This window comes from Vidua chalybeata, chromosome 2 (assembly GCF_026979565.1).
Source record: "Vidua chalybeata isolate OUT-0048 chromosome 2, bVidCha1 merged haplotype, whole genome shotgun sequence".
In the NCBI taxonomy this organism is placed as follows: Eukaryota; Metazoa; Chordata; class Aves; order Passeriformes; family Viduidae; genus Vidua; species Vidua chalybeata.
In genome coordinates this window covers 88828569-88851276 of record NC_071531.1, presented here as the reverse complement: position 1 = coordinate 88851276, position 22708 = coordinate 88828569, and the positions used below count along the sequence as shown (strand labels likewise).

The 22708-nt window shown below is 34.1% G+C and overlaps 1 protein-coding gene across 5 annotated transcripts in view; it reads left to right on the top strand.

Annotated features, from left to right (window-relative positions):
* The window catches only part of PSPC1 (paraspeckle component 1), a 57627-nt gene that overhangs the window by 10893 nt on the left and 24026 nt on the right, over nt 1–22708 (top strand). For 3 of the 5 annotated variants that reach the window (XR_008429423.1, XR_008429424.1, XM_053935743.1), the window contains exons 7-8: nt 16406–16463; nt 20490–20659. The exons of the other annotated variants lie outside the window; for them this stretch is intronic. Coding sequence is in view for 1 of the 3 variants with exons in the window: in XM_053935743.1 (XP_053791718.1) it covers nt 16406–16463; nt 20490–20659 (228 nt within the window). In the remaining 2 variants the exon portion in view is untranslated. The remainder of the gene's footprint in view (nt 1–16405; nt 16464–20489; nt 20660–22708) is intronic. 5 annotated transcript variants of the gene reach the window in all.

Below are 22708 nucleotides of genomic sequence, written 5' to 3'. Positions count from 1 at the left end.
TACTAGTTATTGAACTGCCGTCTTCGTGTTGGCTGTTTTCACTTCACTATTTTCATTGTTCCCCTGTGAGTGAATTGCTACATACTCAGTAGTGTAGTTACTCTTTTGTATGATGACATCACTCTTACTTTTCCTACAAGCTGGTGATGTAAGGCTTCTGTTAAGTGAAGGTGTTCAGATACTAATTTTTTTTACTTGGGAATTGAAATGTTTCAGTAAAATAGTTTTTCTAAGTGGGAGGTGATTAGAATCACCCATCCTGGTGTGCCTTACTCGGACTGAAGGTTTAAATTTTAAACCAGTTCATGCTGCTAAGCTTGTTTGAATTACTGGTTTTGGTTTATGCTTAACTTACTAAGAAAGTTTTCAGAAACAAAAAGGGCAATATTAATTTCATATGGAGCCTAAAATCACTCTCCCTTTTGACCTTGTGTAAAATGAGGAGAACATCCAAATCATTACTAAAGGAGACTGAAAGATTATGAAGGTGAGGGAAAATTTGTCCTCACTATAATCTGTACATTTTTAATATTAGTAATTTAGGTATGCTCTGCCTCTGAAGACGCATCCTGCAGGACTAACAAAATGGTGCTATCAGAGGAATCATATTCTAAATTTTCTTGGTCAAAGGGTATGACTTTTTTTCTACTGACCAGATCAGTTCCGTGAATGCAAACTATGTTGCAAATGCTTAATTTTCTCTTGAGTAGGATACCTTTTACTAGTGCAGCTATTCCTAGTGAGGAAATAATGAATAAGCAATTCACACAATGCTCTTTTACATTATTAACACAACTGTAGTGTGCAGGAGGGGATTTTGCTCTCCTTCACAGGTGCAACTTCACACATCAATCAGAAATGAACTGCTGGTTTCTCAGCTATTCCTGTGAAAGGAAAACCTCTGGTTTACATTCTATACCATGAAATTTTCTGTAGGGTTGCAAAGAATTTATTATGTATGTTCTGAGACATCCTGAGAGATGTTAGAAAATAAATGATTTTATGTTCTCAGCAGGACATTTTTCCCCTCGTCTGCCCCTTAGTGTTTTTAGTAAAGATGGGGAGGAAGCAAAATAGTTCCTTTGATTTTATTAAGAGGTGTAATTTGTTTTTGCTCACTGTGTTTTGAGGGACTCACATCCAAAAGCAGATGGTAATTTATTTCCATATGTTCTCACTCTAAAAGAAAACTGCTTTCAGAACATCTTTTCTTCAGGGAAATGAAGAACAAGAATTCAGAATTCATACTGTCCTTTAGTGTGTTCCAAATATTATTAAACATAATTAGGGAAATAGCATGTTACAGTCGTCTCATAAAATTTCATATTTAGAAATAGCACTTAGTGATGACTTCTGTAGTGCCAAATGTGAAATTTCATATCATTTAATGTAGCATCTTTTGGGGTTGCCTGACTTTCTGACCCTTTAAGTTGCTTGTCAAAACCTCCTGGCTCCTCTGTGAGACCCGTGCTTCTTGCTGCAGAGAGCTGCAGTAATAGCAAGCTGGGGAGCCAACCCAAAGCCCTGGGATGGCTGTAGCTCCCTCAGATTCCATTGCCGTTAGGAAGTTGTGGCCTGTATTCTGTAGCTTGGAGTGGGGAAAAACTAGATAATGTTGGCCACCACAGCCTTTACTGGTTTATTCTTACATCTGTCTTTGAGGTAAGAGTATTTAGTTTTTGTGCTTAAATTGCTTACCACAGTTTGGCCATCCTTGTTGCTTATCTACATTTTAAATTCCAAACCCTATATGAATAGAAACTGTTAAAGTTGTTGTGCTGGACTTGGCAAAAACGTAGGATGAGAAAGGAAGAAGAGTGGTTCAAATGGAAAGCATTTCAGTCACTATGCATAATTTTTATTACTTTTATACATCAAATTTTTTGGAGGTGAAAGGTGGAAGACTGCTTTGGAAGAGTGTAGCTTTCCCACTCTGATGCATTACTGAAATTGTGTTCATCTGGACCTAGTTAATACGCTGCAAGAATATATAGATGTAGTTTTGCAGTAACAGCCCTACCAAAAACATTTTAACTTTTATATAAAGGACTATATAGTACCGGTGTTGTTTTTTAAACATCATATGAAATTGAAGTGGCATATACAATGATACATGAAAATATGTAGTCTCAAGACTAGTCTTTAGTATTCTGGTTATGTCTTGACTTAGGTTTTACTTTTAATGCTCTTTAAATCTTCAAAGAGGAAAAATTGAAACAAAATGGCGAGTGATGTGTTTACTTTCTTTAGCAACAGTTTCTAATCAGGGTAGCTGTGTGACTAAGCATGCCTATCATTTTATAAATGCTTGTTTTAAGATGTTTTTAGAGAACTGTAGTTATATAGTGTGAATGGGAATTGAAAAAGCCTTTGCATTTTGCAGCAGAGCAAAACAGTAAGGCTGTTCTGGAGATTGCAAAATGACACATGATATCTGATTTCAACTTAGAATATCTTGTACAACTAATTAGTTTTTATTTGTTTTTACTAATACTCATTTACTGTGAACAGATTCCATCTTGCACTTACTTCTACTCTCAGATTACCACTGTACATATACTGAGAAAGTTATTCTCTATTTTCAGAGGTTGAAAGTTGACTCTTGGTGAGAATTGCATTTTTTGATACTGTTGGATACTTTTTTACCATATCAAGTCTTGATAAACTCTTCTGGCATTATACTTACAACATATTAAAGTCTTCTGCCAAAAATGTATTTAGAAGGACAATAATAATTGTTTCTAATCATTGTTTTTGTTTCTTAAAAGCTTTGAAAAGTAAGCTTCCTTCACTTATACCCTATCACTTTTTACTGGTCAGTCTTAAAACAGGAAGATAAATGGTAAGTGCAATAGCAACCACAATTGGACCCTCTCATGTAAGACTGCCGTATTAGGCTTTCCCATTGAAAGTTTCTATCTGTATCTTTTCCCTAACTCATTAAACTTGGGATTTTTAAAAAATATAACTACTTTTGAAAAACATCTTGTAATCAAGTTTAATGGAGCTAGCAGTTACTTGATTTTGTTACAGATGATAAAAATCTTTTCTGTGAGAGGATTTCTTTTCCTGAAGCATTATTGTTGCTGGTGATGATGAACATTAGAAATTTGATTGCATTGATTGTTAATCTAATGGGCAGCCTGATGATGCCTAAACAATTTCTTAATCTAGTTGTGTGATCTCTACTAAATAAATTATGAATAAACACTTTCATATTGTTTAGGGTTTTGCCCTTCCTTTCTAAAAGTGAGTTAGTTGCAATGTGTTGTTATAGCTCAATAATTTATATGCATTCTGATTTCACAGTAGCTTAATTGGGAAACTAATTTTCCAGTAGTCTTTTGCTAATTTTTATTTTGCATACATTCTTCCAGCTGAAAGAGGAACTTGATGATGGTGATTTATTTTGCAAAAGCAGAAATATTTTTTTAAATAGAAAATACTTCTGAGTGCCACTAATACATTAATTACTCAAACATGCAGTGGTTATTATGCAGTTATGGATGGCTTGCTTTGATTTACATTGTTGAATCTCAATCAGAGGCGTTCTACAAAATAATTCCTATTCCAAGACCTGCTTTTATTTGTGTCAGCAACTTAATGGTTTGGATTTAGTGTATTAAAATAGTTTCTATGTGTCTAAAACAGAGACCAAAAATATGTAGGAGTTGTAGTCCTCCTTTTGTGTGGACGGATTTATTTTTGTAGTAACACTGTGAAATAGTGTTGCGTGGGTATTGTACTTAGTGAAACAATAGCTGCAATACCAGCCTTAAACTTACCTCTCTCCTAACTGGTAGTTTAGAGAGGGAGTGGGATTTTTGGACATCCTTGCCCACTTCCCTTCAAGGAAAACCCCTTTTTGAATGTGTAAGGGGCTGTTTCCTGAGAATTCATCAGTTTCAATTTCTGAATGCTTTTTTCATGTTTTTTTCATGTAAGACTTTGTATATTAAATACTTTTCTTTTGAATCTCATAGTCTTTTCAGGAATTATTTCTAGATGTTGTTTTGCTTTCCTTTAGGTTTTCTTGCAGAAGCACTGCTCTCAAGTATGTCGAGTAATTACCAGCATAAAGTGTCAGCTGCTAAAGCAGTAGAGATGCTTCAGCAGCAGGGATTGTAGTGGACTTGGATCAAAAGCTGAGAACAAGAAAGTAAAAAAGCACATTGCAAAACAGCAGTGACGTTTATAACTTCAGGGATGCCATCACAACATAGTTTTTGTTCTAAGAGTTTGGTCCTTTGGAGCAGTTTATAAATGTAGTTTTCAATTTCTTACTGTTTGGAGCCCTATTGAGGCATGTCTTATCCCTCACTTCTAAGTTCACTTGCAAGTTAAGCATTAGGCATGTTTAAACAAGACTGTCAGTTAGATTTCCTTGAACTTCAGTAATTCAGGACTAGATTTTTGCCCTTCTTGCCTGTTTAAGTTAATAGAACTCTATTTTGATCCTGTCTTCTCATAGCATTGTGCTCAAAAGCTCCAGTAATGTAAGCAGTTAGAATTTTTACTGAATGATAAATTGTTTCTTATCTAACTCAAAACTAAACTAAGACAGATGCCCAATAATAAATTAATGAAACATTTCTAAGAATCTTTTCAAATTTGATAAGTTTCCTAACAATTAATGTTGGTTATTTTATCCTGACAGCCTTGTATACTTAATGAAGCTAACAGTGGTGAAGTTTGTGAGTTTGTATGAAAAAAATCTCAGTTTCTTGCTGCTTTATAAAAGCTTTTCTGTAGAGTATGATTGGACGAGATGAATTGGAATGCAATTCTGGCATACATAGTTCATGTGTGACACCTTAAAGGCTTTTTAAGGTAAAACTGGCTTGGAAAAGACAAATCATAAACACACCAACCTGACAAAATTCTTTTCTTGGCAGTGGTTTTACTAAAGCGATCAAGTTTCTTCCTATGCATAAATCAACAAAGGATAGGCCTTTGAGCAAGCATTCTATAAATACACAGTTTGTGTTTTTGTGGGCAGTCCTAGTTTTGGCAGTAGCAGTAAATTATGTTTATTTTTTCATAAGTGTTACACATCAGTAGACAGATTCTTAAATCATGCATTTCTTCTGTTCCTTGGTGTTTCAGATACTAAATTTGTTGCTTTGGGCAAGAATAGTACTTCCTTAACAAGCCTTAAATTATTCAATTTATATTATTTTCAGCAACTAATTAAATTATTTTCAGCTTTTAATTACATTGTCAGGTAGAAAAAACTAACTGTTATATTTGCTTTTAGTATGAAAAGACGTTGCATGAAAATTAATGCAGATCTTCAGCTTCTCTTTTTGTAACATATTATATATAACATATATGTGCTTATATACATTAAATGAAGGTGTTTGTGGAATGAGTTCTTTTGGCTGTAAGTATTTCATTACTATTTTAGGATGGTTCATAATTGATTTTCTAGGTCATGTTTTTATGTATGCCAAGGATCCTACTTAAAGTAATTTTTCAGTAACAGAAAGTAATTGTTACAATCATATATTTCATTTATAACTATATTTCTGTATGTGTGAACTGTGAGTATTTAAGCAATGTAATATTTTTGTATTATATTTAGGAGACTAATCTTTTGCTCTGTTGCAGTCATCTTCTAACGTTTGCACAAAGTGCTTTGGAAAATACTAATGTGCTTTATGTGAACTCGCAAATAGATCAAGTGACTATTCACAAGTAATTTTTATACTTCAGTGTGCTGTCACATGTGTGATAATCTCCAATATGAATTTAGGTGTTGTGGTACTGCTTTTAAGCTTCCCAAATTTGTTCTTTTCTACAGTAATTGATAGAGAATTTTCTGTCCATATTCTTTAGATTATCTGGTTTTGTTTTTAACCTTACTTTCTCTTAGTAATGATGATCAAGAAGCTAAAATAACACTTTCCAGGTGCTGCTTACGTAACGGCAAAATGACATCAGTTGTTGTCCATCTCAGTGTTTCATGAGGCCTCAGCTGCAGCAGATGCCATTTTTATTTAATTATTGATAGAAGGACCTCAAATGCATCTGTGCTTGTTTATAGAATACTCCATTTGCATACTTAACTTTTGCTGTTTTATGGATAAAAATGAAAAAATCTAATCAAGAACAGATTTTATATGTCTATTTTCTATATTTTACTATTATTTCTGAAAATTGTTGCTGCTCACAATTTAAATGAAATCTTCTTATTCAACTTAAATTGCTCAAATAGAGTTCTTCAGTTTTTCATATTCTGACAAGCAAGACTATTTAGAAATTATATATAACTTAAAAAATTCTTTATTGGTGTGTTTGATAAATGCCGTATATATTTGAAGAAGCTAAAATTAATGTTTGCCTTAATAATTTTCATTTTTTCTTCCTCAGCTACTGGAGTTAAGTTTGACTTGGAGTTTGTACACGTATTTACCCAGACTAAGAAGAAACTAACTTTCAGTTTCAGTTGTCTGCTTGGTGTACCTATTTTGGACTCATCCACCTCTCTAAATCCTGAGATCTTGCTTGGTGGCACTGAGACTTGCAACCAAAATAAGTTCCTCTGCTTAGAACAGCTTGTCTTTTCTCAAGGGATCTGTGTTTAAGGAAAGAATGAAACACCCAAGAAGCAATAAGTGAGATTCCTGTAGAAATAGTATTTTTGCATGTGAGTAAATCTGTTAATGGGTCTGTTGTATAGTGTGAAGGAAGCCTGTTTAGTGACCTGGTTTCTGTCTCTCAAGCCAGCGCTTTCCAAGAAGTTTTTCTTCTTAAATGTGACCTTTTGATTAGCCTCTAGCATTTTGCTTCAGTAGCTCTCACAGAACAGAAAATGTTAATAGTGATAATGCAGTAAACTGATAGAAATAGAAATAAATATAAATTAACATAGTGCTGTTGCATATCTATTGATACCAAGATGTTATTTTTAAAATTAAAATATTTATTATTTTTCTTGTGAATATTTCACAAACCTCCTTGTCAAAGTAGTTTTATCTTATTACTGGAGGTAGTGCTTGTTTTGGGTTATTAAATCTTCCATGAGGAAAATGGAGTTTAAATCTGATACTTCTGTCTTCCATCAAGTACATTATAATTAAGCAAAGATTGGGTATTACTTTCCAATTAGTTAGCACTTTTAATATATAGTATGTTTTGGTAAGAAGATGAGTTTCAGTAGAGCTGTTTTGTAACTGTTCAGATGGGGAGTCCAGTAGAAACTGAAGCCTAAAGAGTCAATTAAATATATCTGTGGTTTGCTATTCAAAGATGTTTCTGCCTGAACATAATCTTAAAATCATAGCATGGTTGGAAGGGGCCATTAAAGGCCATCTAGTTTATTGCCTCCTGCAATGAGCAGGGACATCTTAAGCTACTTGAGGTTGCTCAGCGCCCCATCCAGTCCTTAATGTTTCCAGGGATGGGGCATCCACCACCTGTCTGGGCAACTTGTTCCAGTATTTCTTTGCCATCATTGTAAAAAATTTCTTCCTTTCACCTAATTGGAATACCCACTATTAGTTTAAAACTATCACCCTGTGTCCTGTCACAGGCCCTACTAAAACATTGTCACTGATATGATTTCCTGCAGTGGCTAGTGGCTCGTTAATTTAGGCTTAGAACTGTGTAGGATGAAAGAGTGTTTGTATCAGTTTTGTTCTGTACATGACATGAAGCTCTTACTACAGGTCCCAAATGCAGTTTGGGTTATCTGCTTGTGATAGGATAGCTGGTAGTTATCTGTTCTAAGAAAAAGACAATATGATGTTGAAATTAGGTTCTTCAGGCTTTCTCTTCCTACATGCTTCTGGATTTTATAATACTTTTGAAATGTTATTTACTTAGAGTCTTCCTGTTTGTTTCCCCCACCATTTCTGAATTATTAAACATTCGTTTTAACTATAGGGGAGATTCTGAGTTTAAATAAGAACCAGCTATTCATGTTTGTCCCTATTGATAGGGTGCTCTCCACTGAGTCCCTGTCATAATTCTGACCTTTGGGTCTATTGTATGTAAATAAAATAGTAGTTTTTGTTGGATGGTTTTGATGAAACCAGACAGTGTAGCTTAAGGGTGTGTGGACTTGGATTAGGGTATTTAGCTAGAAAGCAGTGTTTCACAATCTGTTTGGATTTATTCAGATGACCAGTTTGTTACATTTTTTGATGGAAATACTTGAATTTTCTGATAGAATGTATTTTCATCAGTCAGGACTTTGTTCAAATGACAAGCATCTTCCTCACTCGAGTCTGCCTCATGTTGCTCCAGTTTTACAGGAAATGGCCTACAAGTTGTGTAAAATAACTGTGGAGCTTGGCTTCCTGCAGAAAGTTTCACTGATGTTTCTCTGTTTATATTTTCTTATGTTTTAGTGTGCTGTATGTGTGTACAGGCCATAAGTTAATTGGAGAAATTTTAGACATTGAACTATTCTGGTTGTAAGCGCCATCCATAACATCTATAAAAGACACTATATGGGTGCTGGAAGTTTCTCCTACGGGACCTCTTGGTAGGATTGAAAGACTTTGGCTTTCAGCTTCCTTTTAACAAATATTCTTGCATATTCTATTTACTTTGTAACTCAAATTAATTATGAGTTAACAACTACAGTTGGACTGGCTTTTTTGTTACAATTTATTTGGCATATGTAATACCTAGTTGGTGAGGAAAAATATATAATAGAGAAGTCTGGCAAAGGGTCATATTTAGTGCACTGTGGCTATAATTAGTGGTGCTTTAAGTTGATTTTGCAGTCTTATAGTTGACACTTCAACTAAGAAGTAGATTTTCACTTAAATATAAAGGGTATTCTTGGCTGATTTATTTCTCTTCTAAGTAAACATTGATGACTTTCACTACATTTTATCATTGAATCTTGCATTTGGGGAAAACTTTTTTTGACTCCATCTAGTGTTCACTCTTTTAAATATTTGTAGAGATTTGGGTTTTGTACAGGGAAAACGTAACAATTTGGGAAATCTAAAATGCAGCATTGTTCCATAACACCTGATTTTCAGTTTAGTATTTTAGTGCATTTCTGCATGAGGGTAGAGTTAGCCTAGTTTTTGCTACCAGTTAAGCAGCCCTTCGAGTCCACCCCTGCCCATGGTAAATAGTGGAGTGCATCTTAAATCATTTGCAGCCTGCCAGGTTGTCTGTTTTGATACTTATCCACTCTTTTGACATTTCTTCAGCTTGTATAAAACCAGAATCATTCTAAGATGAAATTCTCTAATGTGCCTCTGAAGATGTGAATATATTGTGAATGTAGTGTAATTGTTACATGTCTCAGTCGTGAACTTGGTGATATGCTGTATATTTCTTCTAAAAAGTACTGTAGTGGGTAAGTAAACAGTAAAGTGCCTTTGAAAAAATATTTGTATTATGTTCAGCTGTTGATCTGTATTTAATTTATATTTTTAATTTTTTTTAACTGTTACTGAAAAAAGGAAGCTAACAGAAATGGGAGAATTTTTTAAATATTTTGGTTCCATGAATCTAAGGTGGCTCCTAACTACAGTAGAACCAGGTTAATTGGCAGAATTGAAAAAGTTGCTATTAAGGGAATTGATATAATGGGCTCTCATTTTTCAAAGGATTTCCAAATCTTTTGAAGGTGGTTATCTTCTCTTTGTCTTGTGAAAATTATTTCTGAATTTTAGCTTAAAATATTTGAGAAGCAGATTTTTACCTCTCTTGTGAGGCTTAGTTGTTATATCAAGGGGAAAATTTGCCAGAATATTTCTGTGCTTGTTTTCTCTCAAATCATCAACAACAAAGGCATTTGGAAAAGTATCCTTCTTTGCAGTTACATCCTCAGAGAGTGCTTCATATACAGTGAAGGGATATGGTAGGATTTTTCTTTACGTGAACAGCTGATGTAATGATGATTGGAGGCATGGAATTAAAATATTTTGATTTTGTTCCTAGCTGCTGTATATGTATGCAGGTTGTTTAGAGCCTGATTTTGCTTTCTGTGTGCCTTTTTTTTTTGGATGATGAATAACTTTTATCTCAGGTTATGAGAAAATGAAATAAATTTTTGTCAGTTTTATGGATCTTGTATATACAATGTTTTACTGTATTTTAACAAATGGAAATAAGGGAGGTGGGAGAAAATCTCACAAATTATATTGATGCAGTGGCTTAAATGCAATATTAAAATTCAGTGAAGGAGCAAGTAAGTACAAGACAAAATAATGAAGCAGAGAAGATATAAATTGCAATATGGAACCAAGTTCTATAATCAACATAATAGGTTCCATGGTATATCTTAGCTCCTTTTAGACTATTTTCTTTCTTCACTTGTTAACAAGTTAGACTGTAATTTGAATTTTGAGCTGTAATATATTCTGAAGGTTTGAGTTCTTGTGTAAAACAAAGCTGTTACTTTGGTGTGTATTAAATAGTATTGTCTTTAACCTTTAGAATTAGCATTTTCTTTAATCTTTAGGACTATTAAATGTTGCTGGTTAGTGATGTATCCCCTAAAGGTGTTGCTATTGAGAATTATGTTAGTGCAATTAAACTGCTTTCTTCTCCAAAACTGTCAGTTTAGACCTGAATTAAATGTCATGTGAGGATTGATGTATTGAAAGGGAGCTAACTTCAGTTCAGATTGGGTTTTGCATCCAGCTGTAAGAGAATGACAAAACCAAAACCTGTGGGAGGTTCACAGTGGTTTAACAGTTTACTGTAAAAGTATTTTTAAATAATGACTTCAATTTACATTGCTAAATACATTTGAGGAGTTTTAATTGGTGTTTTTTGTCTGAGGACTTTCCTTAGCAACTGATGCAGAAGGAAAATGAGATCCCACAGGAGTTGAAGACTTTTTGTTTCAGAACTAAAAGAAGAGAACAAAGATGTAGTGCATAGAGGTTTTTCACAAATACATCCCTATACTTTTGCTGTAAGTTTTGGAAGAAATTCCCCTCTTCAAATAAAATTAATACTTCCTATGCAATCTTACTGAAATGACAGGAATACTTAAGAAATATGCTGGAATAGTAATAATTTTTTTCTGTAATTGTAGTTTTTGCTACCATTAGGAGCATTTTTCCAATTTGTAGCATTTTTTGGAATATGTCTGTCTTTATTTCATGCAACATGTATTCCTGATTTTACCTATGTGATACTTTTTTAATGTTGAGGGTTTTTAGTGTTAGAGCTTAATAGCCTTCTTAGTATGATTTTTCAAAGATTGAGTCCTGGAGACAGCTATTAAACCTAAAGAAAATTCTTTTCATTGGGATTGCTATTTAAAAACAGGACTCTATAGTTTACTGCATGCTGTATGTTTCATAGCTACGTTTACTATAGTTGTTATCTAGTTTAATGTATTTGTGTAGATTTGTGTGAAGTAAGAGAGTTTATATTTTTTTAGACTCTTGAGTGAGTGCTATCACTCAGTTCCTAGAGTTTTGAGTAGTTTAGGCTGGAAGACATTTTTGGAATCATCTAGGATGATGCCCAGCTCAGAGTAGGGATCAGCTCTGAATTTAGACTTCAGTGCTCAAGAGCACATACAAATCTTGGATTTTAAAAGATCAATGTTTTTCATGTGAAATTACTTACTGCTATTGTATATGAACTGTGTGGGGATATTGTAACTTTTGGATCTTACATGGAGATCTTAATTGAGGAACAAACCATACAGGGAAGGGTGACAAGAAGGGGTGAATGGAAGAGAAACCTTTTATTACTTTAACTTCTTACTGCCACTTAACTTCCAGTGCACTTGTCATTGGAGTAAGATCGGACTATTCTGAGGAAAAAACGAATAATGCATAATCAAAAGTATCAAGATTCTACTTCTAACTAACTGCTAATTCTGCTAACTAGCAGCTTTAATAACTTGTATGATTTATGTCATTAAAATATAGATGTCTTTCACTAAGTTACAATTCAAGTAAGGTTTAAGGGCCTTATGCCTCATTAAGAGGTCTTTGGAAATAATTTTTCTTTTCTAGAAGGAACTTAATGAAATAAACCACAGTAGAAGGGAGTAATCAATTCTCGTAAGAGGTACAGAAATGTCATACCTGTTTTGACAAATATATAGTCTGTTAGAGAATAAAGTTCAGTTTTCATGTTAATGAAAAAAGTAAGAATCAGCAGCACTGTTAATTACATTTTGCTCTACATACACAACCTAGATAAAGTGCTAATTAAACTGTTAATTTTCAAGTTTATGGGGAAAGTGTTCTTTTATTGCGAAGGCATTTTTTGGATGCCATGTCTTGACATTATTGTGGTTGCTATACTATGAAAGGTAAGTAAATAGTTGCATGTTCTTTTGGCCACAAACCATTGAAAACTGTATGGTCTGCCATCATAACGTTTCTGAGATATCTTGCTTTTTTGCTGTTCTAAAATTTTCCATGCCATATTCTGTTCATGCCATCATTTTTAAGTTTTGTTACTGTGAATATTGCATCACTTGGAGACAAGATTAATTTTTGCTGGGTTGCTGCAATTGCAAGGGCTGTTTTTAAGGAAAAAAAGTAGCACTGGTTTGTCAGTTTAAAAAGTCAGGTTTATGACTATTTGTATTTTTACTTGCAGTGTGACCTGTATAAATTCTTAGGTGTTTTTCAAACAATTTACTTTCATGGTTTTGTAGAACATTTAAAAATAATGTAATATATTTAACAATCTCAGAAGAATCATCTTGGTTGTTCTCTGTATATTTAGACTGATGTATCAGTGGTGATAAGAGGTGTAAGAACATAGCACATGATACATCTCAAATACTTTGGAAAACTGCTTTCAAGTACTTGGTAAAAAGGGGAGAATCTATACTATATTAAATGTTAAGTACATATTTTGAAAACTGAGTGTATTCATTATTTTGGTGTAGATCTACTTTTTACATTTGACATTAAAATTAGTTGGCATTGTGAGAAATACAATTTTTAAGGCTTCTGTCTGTAATTAGTAAGTATAATCCTATAGTTGCCATCATAGCAATTTTTCTAAAAGATTACTCATGTGCATTGGACCTTTTTGAAGGTTGTCTGTCTGCTTTAGTGAGTTCTGAAGCATTTTACAAGAATCCTGGCAACAAATAGTTTGGAAAGGTTTGAGTTGTGTAAACAGTGCTTTTACAATTGGACATTTTTTGTTTGCTGACTTTGTCTTTTTGATAATGTTTTTTTCTGATTTTTACGAAGTTTAACTTATTATGCTTTCCTGCACATTCTTTGTCTTATGGCTTTCTTTTCGCCCTGTAATAGCATATCATCCATTTTTCTTGTTCTCTTCCTGTTAAGATCGTTTTCCCAGGTATGGGTGACTTCAGAGGCTCCTAATCATGCTACGTATTTCTCTTTTAAGAGTTTAGCCCTATTCTTGTGCTGCTCAGTTTTAACTCCCTGTTGTGGGTAGTTACGGGTGGCTTTGGGGAAGGGGCTGAAGCAGGCTGCTACTGAACAGAAGAATGGGAAGTCATATAGTGAGGAAAAGAAGCTTTGAGAAGGTAACACTATCATTGTTAAGCTCTGCAAAAGGCTTGAGTATCTGAAAATAAACTTCTCAGGTGGGCTGGAATTACCAGCCAGCAGTGGTTCAGCTATTGTGTCAAACTGCCTGTTGGTATTCCTTTCTGTTATGTTTTGGGCAAAACCCATGGACTAGTTGATCTAGCTTACCTATAGTAGCATGTGTATGCTCACATAGTAAAGAGCTGTCTAGGACCTGATTTGTGTGTGACAGGACTGAATTTTTGTTACTACCCAGGACTCCTCCAGATAGAATTTTTGAATACCTGAAACATCTAATGGCATATATGATATATACTGGAGGTTAATGTTTGAAATTGAGTATTTTCTCTGACAGGAAGTGTAAAGTTGCTAATTCTGTGTTACAAGTACAGAAGCATTTTCCTGTGCTGAAAAGTCAACATGATATGTTTAGTACATGCGACAGTAGGAATAATTATAAGCAGCAGCAGCATCTTAATCTTGCAGACGTGTTGATAAAGTAATAGGCAGCAGAGACCTTAAGGCACATTTATGGGTCTTGATTCTATACCTGAAATGGTTTTTATACTGTAATAATTCAACACTGAAGTTAAAGCTAAAAAATGGCAAATAATTACATAATGTTTTTTTCTTACAAATGTTAAACTAGACTAAACAAAAGTAGGTTCTACCCATCTTTGCTGTACTTCAGTTAACTGAAGACTGGTAGCATTTCAAGAGAGGGAAAAATGGTTGATTGCTAGGAGGAAGGCTAGTGTGTTTTTTATAGAAAGTCTACATCAGAGCTTGCATATGCTTCTGTCCTTTACAAAGAAAACAAGTAAAGTTCTAGTAACTAGTCCAGCTTTACAGCTCTGTACTTAACCTAGCCAGTATAGTACTTAGCCTTGCCTTATGGCACTTGTCACATTAAAAAAACAAATACCAGCCCACTTGCAGTTGAACCTTAGATGAATCAAGGAAGGTTTGTGCCTACTGTAAAGTCTGGTGCTTTGCTTTGCAATGAAAAAGTTTCTCACAACTGTTCATGGCATGTCCGCTTTTCACACAAAGCATGTAGGCATGCACCTGTGCACAGAATCTGACTAGTGTAAACTGATAGCCACAGTGTTTCCCTATCCTTTTGGGCTAGGGACTGACAGTAGGGATCATATACCACTATCCCTTCTGCTTCCTGATGTCAAGGCTGAGGTGTACAAGCAGACTAATAATCAACATGGTTGTATGCTGATTTGTGACTAACTCATGTCAAGTTTATGGATATGGTTCATCCCCGTGGGGCTGCTGATTTTACTTAAAATGTCAATTGATGTTACTGTGAAAGGCCTGTCAGAGTAGCTGCATTTTCTCTAATAAATTTTTAATGTGGGTTCTAGGTCAGAAGAAGAGATCCTCCTTAGTGCTTTTTTTAATGGCCTTTTTAGCTGGACTTCTTAAAACCTGCCTGTGTCTTTTAGTTACCAGACCTTATTTTTCTGCTCCAGATTAAGCCATATTCTTTTGAAAACAGTGTGTACTCTTCTTATGTTAAGTAGTTTTTATAGGTTAATATGAGTTATTACAAACAAAGTTGTTGAGTTGAGAGCTCTTTATGATATATCTCATGGCAATTTCCTATAGTAGGATATTTTGGTAAAACTGTTGGTTCTGTTCTGTCAAATAGTGGTGTCTGCTGCTTCAAGTGGCTGAAGATAGAAGACTCATATTTGGCATCCCAAATATGATTGACCAAACCAGACTTTTGTGAACCTGTACAAATGAGATTAATGTATTTTGATTTATTATTGTTTCCATGTAAAAGTTGCTTATAGACTGATTTAGTTGCCTAGTATGTGGATTTCTTTTCAAAGTGCATCTGAACTTAGACCTAAATCATAAGTGGAATCATAAGTGGATGATTAAATCATAAGTGGAATGGTTTTTCACAGTGAGGTAAATTTTTGAATTTTCTTATTTTTAGCACATGTGTATTTGTTTTCTCAAGAGCAGAATACTTGTTAATATTCGTGTAGAAAATTAAGGAGAATTTTTAAAATAAACTTCATTAGGTTTTGTTTTGAACTGTGAATCTGTTTCTATTTAATCTTTTTGATGTAAACAGTAATCAAAAAGTCCTTTGGAATTGTCTCTGATAGAGTATTTTGTTTTCCCATAAGTGATGATTTTTTTGCCTCTCTGGGTATCCTTTGAGTATTGTTTCACAGCAGGCCGGGATTCTTGTTTAGTAATGTAAGAAATCTTTTGCTGTTGGGTGACTGACTATCAGTTGAATCTGGATCAATTTGATGTGTTGTCTGTTTAGCGTGAATGCATGTTACAGCTTCTGGTGACACTACAGTTTTATGCTGGTTTTAAAAGGATGGTCAGTATCTGAACTAACGTCAATAGCAAAGTATAGTTCATTAAAAAAATATACCTCCATCAAGTTAAGTCAAAACTATTTGAACAATGATTAATTGGTAGGTTGAATTTATATACTGTGATATAATACATCAGAGCTTGGTTTTCAATCAACACAAGTATTTTTGAGTCAGGAAATCAGGTTGAGTATTACTGAACCACTTGGCCTTTAGGCAAGTATTGTAATAAGACCTGTTTGTTTACAGGTAAAATAGAAACACATTTATTTATTAAAAACACTCCATAAAGATGAATTCATTTGTGGTTGATCACATAACTATTTGGGAGTTTTAGACTGCTGATAAATGAAACTTGGGATATTTAATCTTTATTATGCAAAAATATACAGCATTGTTACATTGAACTTATTCATCCCTTTGATGCTATAAAAACCAGGAGTGTAATTAATGTCTTTCCTTGCACTGTTTTAATCAATGGAAACTTTTGAAACTTTAACATTTTTATTTTCATGGAGTAAATAGGAATGTTTTAAGTTCTAAGAATGATAGGTTGACCATGAAAACTATGTTTACTTTCAGAGAGAACAGGAAATGAGAATGGGTGATATGGGTCCTCGTGGAGCAATAAACATGGGAGGTAGGGATCTGAAGGAAAAAGGCTTCTCTAATGTACATTTTTTTTTTCTTTGGGACTGTACATATTACTCAAGCATTACTAAATAGTGACAACTGGTAAAAAAGGAGTAAGCAATATTAGGAAATAAAAAAACCCCAACATATATCTTGCTTTCAAGTAGCTTTCCCCCACCCTGTATCTTTATTTTACTGCTTTGACTATACATGACAAAAAAATGACGTGCAAGTTTAGAGAAACAAAAATCAGGGACAAGTGATGCTCTGGGAGTTGTCTGCTACAAAAGAAGAATTTTATATTAAAAAAATATTTGGCATTATTTTGGAGGGACTTAGCTATTTGAAGAAATTATGACTGTAATTGCATGCAGTGAAATGATGTAGAGGTTAAAATTGGCAAGTTCTTCATGTACTTGGTGTGGTAAATGAATAGGTCTACCAATTTCCTCCGAGTCTCTTACTATGTAATCTACTACTAAAAACTGGTACTGTGTAATAGAAAAGTATAATAATTAGTGCTTGCTCCATCTGTGCAAACTGAAACAGTTTGGAATCTTACTTACCCAGAATATCTGCTTTTAAACAAGACTGAAACTTAAAATATTTCTTCAAAACCACCAAATCTAACTAAACTGTGTGAACTGTTAATCTATTGGAAACTTCCTAATGGTAGTTTAAAATAAATTAAGGTGGTAATCAAAAGAAAAATAATAAAACTATTTTCCCATATATTTTAAAATTGAAAGTGCATACAAAACTCAGTCATTTCACTTGACCTTTTGAGTAATGTGAATTTATAGAGTAAGAAATCTGCTTCAGATTTTGAAACACATTATTCACAATTTCCTTGCATTTATTGAGACACATTTATAGCTGAAAAATAGAAATAGGCTTGTGCTTTCAGGGATGATGAAAATTATTTACAAATGATTCTGAAGAAGGACACCGTGAAATTATCTACAAACTGAAGCATAAATTGAGGCTTAATTTCCTTATTTTATAGTTGTACTTTTGCATATGCTTGCATCATACTTGAAAATTTCATTTAATTTGAAGACTTCGTAAATATAGATACTGTGTCGGTTGTCCAGATCCACAGAATACACTTTCTGCATGGACATTTAAAATTTTTATTTATTGCAGTTCTTAACAGTGATGTTATTGGTTTTGCTTTCTGAGTTTTATGTTACAACTTGATTTTAAATTTTGTAATCCCCAAAAAAAGTTACAACAACACTGAACTGCTACTTTAAAATATCCATAGCAAATAAGTATAGCATTTATTTCTGCAGAAGCTGGATTTTACGTTCATGCATTATAGAGATTTTGGTTTTTTTACAGTGTATTAACGCCATTAGTACAACTGAAACAATTGACCCCAAAACCCTACAGTAGACCTTTAAATAGTAGAACTTTAGTTGTTGACAGTAACATCCTTTCTTAAAATTTCTGTTGGAATTGTAACTTTATTTTTAATTTACCTTTACCTGTGCCATTTGTGTCTTTTTATAATGTGGGACAGAGAGAGCTGGAATATTTCCAGTAACTGAAATACCTGAATGATAATTTTCTTAGAAAGCAGAGTACCTCTGTGACGGATTTCGTAAGTGCTGACATGTGCAGAACTGCTCATTTTTACAGCTTTCTGTGACAAACAAGTTCTGAGAGAAGTATGTATACCTCATCAGAGCATTTAATTGGATCTTTAGTACTAAGTGTAGACTATAAGATTAAAAATGGAAAAAAAGGGGCTTTTTTGGGGAACTGTCTCTGCATTGATGAAGATTATTGACTTTTTTGTTGATGCATTTCAGACATTTAGAGTGGACTTTTTCAGCCCTTCAGTTTGCAGAAAGACTTTTTTTTAGTGTCTGCATTGTAGCATGAACACTAATGACTGCTTTCCATCTGTTGCTGAACATGGTCCTGTAAATGAACTCCTCACATCAGTGCCCCACCAAAAAGAAAGGACAATCAAGTGGTTAGCTCTTAGAGTCTGCTTTGGAGATAGAAGGATTTTGGAGACCTCTGAGTTACAGCTAATCTATTGTAGTGACCTCTTGCTGATGAAAGTATGCAGGGCCTCACTCTCTCCTTGCATTATACTCTGTAGTTTTGCTCCTTTCAGATGTGACTCTGCCTGAAACAGCATCAGAATTCTAGAGGTTTGATAGTATGAGTTGCTATCTGCTACCCTGGTACATTTGTATGATAATGGAGCATGAGAACTTTGTGGCAGTTGACAGATAAGTGACAGTTCCCGTAAGACAGTGAGTACCTGGCTCAGTTTAATTAGGCTGATAAGCAAACCAATAGCAAGTAATTAAGCATTTAGTTAATGACACTACTACATGCACTAAGTGCTGTTATGTCATGATAGTCCTGCAGAGTGCCTCTAGACTCTGAGAATAAAGGTTTCTCCTTATACTGGCAGCTTAGACTTCTTTTCCTCCTGTATCTAACTGAATGGGCGACAGTTAAAAACCATTTTAGAGCATATGCTACTGTAATTTTCTTGAATTGTAGCCCAGTCTTCTACCTGGTACATGAACTGACCATGTGTATGGATAGGTAAGAAACATCCAACATGAGTGTACCTTTGCTTTGACTTAATGTTATAGGGAGAGGTCTAGGAGTTGCTTCATTACTAAGCTCAAAGACTTCTGCTTTTCAAAATTATGGAATTTCTGTCACTTGTAGTAAAGCTGTTTAGCACTTCTCATGTGCTACTATGTAGCATGCATTGTTTTTGCTAAGGAGTTTGTGATTGGCCTAATGTATATATGATCAAAACCAGGTCTTCAATTTTAGCAGCAATATCTTGAATGCCATGGTTTCACTGGCTGCTGTGACGTGGTGTTCTCAAGGCAAATAATGGAGGTGTAATTGTGCATGCCTGCTGATAGTCACAGTACTGTATCTGTGTGAAGTGGCCTCCTTTGAATGATGTGTATTTATATATTCATTATTTAAAATGTGCAGTTGTGGTGAGAAGTGAGAGGGTTTATCTTTAAAATATAAACAACAGGCTTATTAGTCTAGCAACATATCAGATTTCTTTATATTATAAAAGTATATACTTAAAGTGTACACTAAATGACAGAGGTATGCTTTCTTCCATTATCAAATTTGGATGCATACTTTGGGCTGCAGAGAATGGATTTTTGTGGGGAATGGGAGGAATGCATCACTACCAGCCTTGAAGTTGATATTTCATAGTAGTAAGGTGTGGGGTAGATAATCAGACTGTTTTTTCAAAGAAACACACAAAACTACTATGAGGGCATTTTTACCTATGTGTTCAGTGCGTTATTGAGTACTGGCAGAGTGATGCCTCTTAGTGTAATATTACAGCTAAATTATCTCCTCAGAATATGTTTCAAGATTTTCTTCTACCTCTTTGATTCAGACATTTGGAGGAGATTGTTCTGTCATTTCTAGTTCTAACAAAACTACTTAGTTTTCTGGTACTTATACTGTAAGAAATTGTAACTAAATGTAAGATTTTATTTATTCTATATTGCAAATAATTTATTGTGAAGTTGAGTACCATCTCTGTTGTTGCTGTTAGACCATAGACTAATCTACTGTACACTATATCAATTAACATACTACTGGTAGAAGACTTCTTGCAAATGTACATTTCATCTGCAAAGATCCCTAAAGTGCCAAGTTGCCTTTTAGCTGCCAATATCTGTAAAATCACTTGAGATTTTTGCAAATTTGTGATGTGCATACTCCATATAGATGCAATATGAATGTTTTGGTTCCTGCACAGAAGCTGTACAGCTATATTTAGCTGTAAAGATTGGGATTTTCAAATACATGAGGCAAATTATGTAATGCAGAATAATAGAGATTATTTAAAATCTGTTTAAAAGCAGATGATTGAGGTAAATGTACAGTCTCAAAGAATATTTTTTCAAGTATTTGAAGTCTTGTACATTTGGCTTTTTGAATATTGTAAATTGTTTGTTTGTTCTTGTAAAATTAAGATAGGACAGCTCTAAGTATAGATTGTTTTGCATAGATGCGTTTAGCCCAGCACCTGCTGGTAACCAAGGCCCTCCTCCAATGATGGGTATGAATATGAACAACAGAGGAACTTTACCTGGCCCTGCAATGGGTCCTGGTCCTTCCATGGGACCAGAAGGAGCTGCAAATATGGGAACATCAATGATGCCAGATAATGGAACAGTGGTAATGTATCACAAATTTAATTCCTTTGAATAGCTGTCATGTCTCATGGCCCATTTTTCTTACCAAAGGTATTTTCACGCTGAATAAGAATGTGTTCCATGTTTTGGATCTGTTAAAAGTAATTGATAAAACAAACCTTTTCATGCAAATAATTTACAACCCGAAAAAGAAATATTTTTTTGATATTACTGTGAAAATCCTACTTCCCTTAGGAATGAAAATCTGTAAATCTAGACTTTTGCTGTTCTTTTCTTTAGTAAAACTAAATTCTGTGAATTAGCTTGTTGGGGGTTTTGATGAACAGTTAAATGTTGGAAGATGCAAAGTGTGAAGATACCTTTGTGTAAACTATTTAATTTTTAAAGCAACTTTAGTGTTCTTTGTATTTCTTTTCTAACATTGTTAAACGCATGAGATTGACAGTAATAGTACCACCTAGAAAATCAGTAGCCAACAGCTATTGATAACTATTATATCAATACAGGAAAAATAATATTGCCCAATTGCCATGGGTCATAGGGAATGTCTTTTATGTCTGGCATTTTTAATCAAGAGCAAATAGGCCATTGGGATGCAGTTAAAGTGTTAGCCATTCTTGCTTTATTCTCATAGCCAGTCACTTTTCCTAGCTGTAATGTCTTATGTAGAGAAACAACTATATAATTTGAAATCTGACTTTTACATATTTTTTCAGTACTGTTCTGTTACTAGATTAGTGGTGGTGTGATATAAAGGAATATGTAGTATTAACAGTTACTCGGTTACAGTTTTATTGGAACACAGAAGCATTTTGTAGCCGTGTGTTTTAAAATACACCTTCTCAACAGTGTGTGTCTGTGATTGAGCCATCTGTATAATGAAGCTAGAACAAAATCCTTTGTTCCATAGAAGAAAAGGAAATTTCAATTTTGCACAAAATACACTGTGGGTCTGGTCTTTACCAGATAAAAAGGAGAGGTTTTATTTCACATCATAGGAGCCAACTCTTTTTATCAGTTGTGTCATTGCTCACAAAGTAGGGAGGATGCTATTTACAAAATACAGGATTTGGAAATTTTTGCTGGAGACCACTGTGTTACAGGTCGCCTTGAGAACCTTCTCTTGTGATTATATAGACACTGAGAAAGAGGTGTGTGGAAAAGAACGTAGTATCATAAATCACAGTATCTAACTTAAAACTGTTGTTTTTCTACAAAAAGTCATTCCAGGTATGGAAATGTAGGAAATATACTGACACTTCAAAATGCATGTTTTAAAAAGAATATTTTTCCTTTCATTTTCCAATGCATGCTTCTGAGGGATAAATTAGATTTTAATTTTTTCTTCGTTTTGGTCTTTGAAGGTTTTTAACTTGGGAGGTCAGGCCCCTACAGAAAGGCATAGCCTTATTGTATTATTGCTGTTGTTAGAAAGACTCTTTAAAGATCCTTTGAAGGCTGTCTACTAGAACACTGTAACAGTTATTTTCCACTGAGGGAAACGAAGAGTATGCTTTATAAATTACAAATTTAATGTTTTTAATTGGATGTTTGTCTGAAGTCTTGAAGGGAAAGTTGTAGCAATCTCCCTTTTGTTTCACTGCAGTCTTTTGAAACCTGGATTGTCTTTGAACATAACATTTTAAAGGTAGCTTCCCCGACTTAACTAATGTAGGTAGTTAATTACAGCAGTTTTCTTGTTAGCTGGAAAGAGGGTCCTTATTGGAAAGAGGACTTGACTTTTTGTCCAAAAGTCAAATGGTAAAAGGGGTCAGGAGTATGTGATAGCTTATTGCTGAAGTTCATATCCATTGCTAACAAGCTGGCATGCATTAAGATAAATTTAAAACAGTTTTTACCCAGTGCTACAGATTTAAAGGTGCTTTAGCTGAGTAGTAGATCTTTATGCAGCTCTTGAAGTAACGTTTCTCTTATACAATGTTACACTTGAAATAATGCACATATGTACAGCCATGATCTAGGTTGCATGTACTTTATATAAAAGATAAAATGCTGGGGTTTTAGTTCTGCTAATTCATATATATATATATATGAATTAGCAGACTCCAGA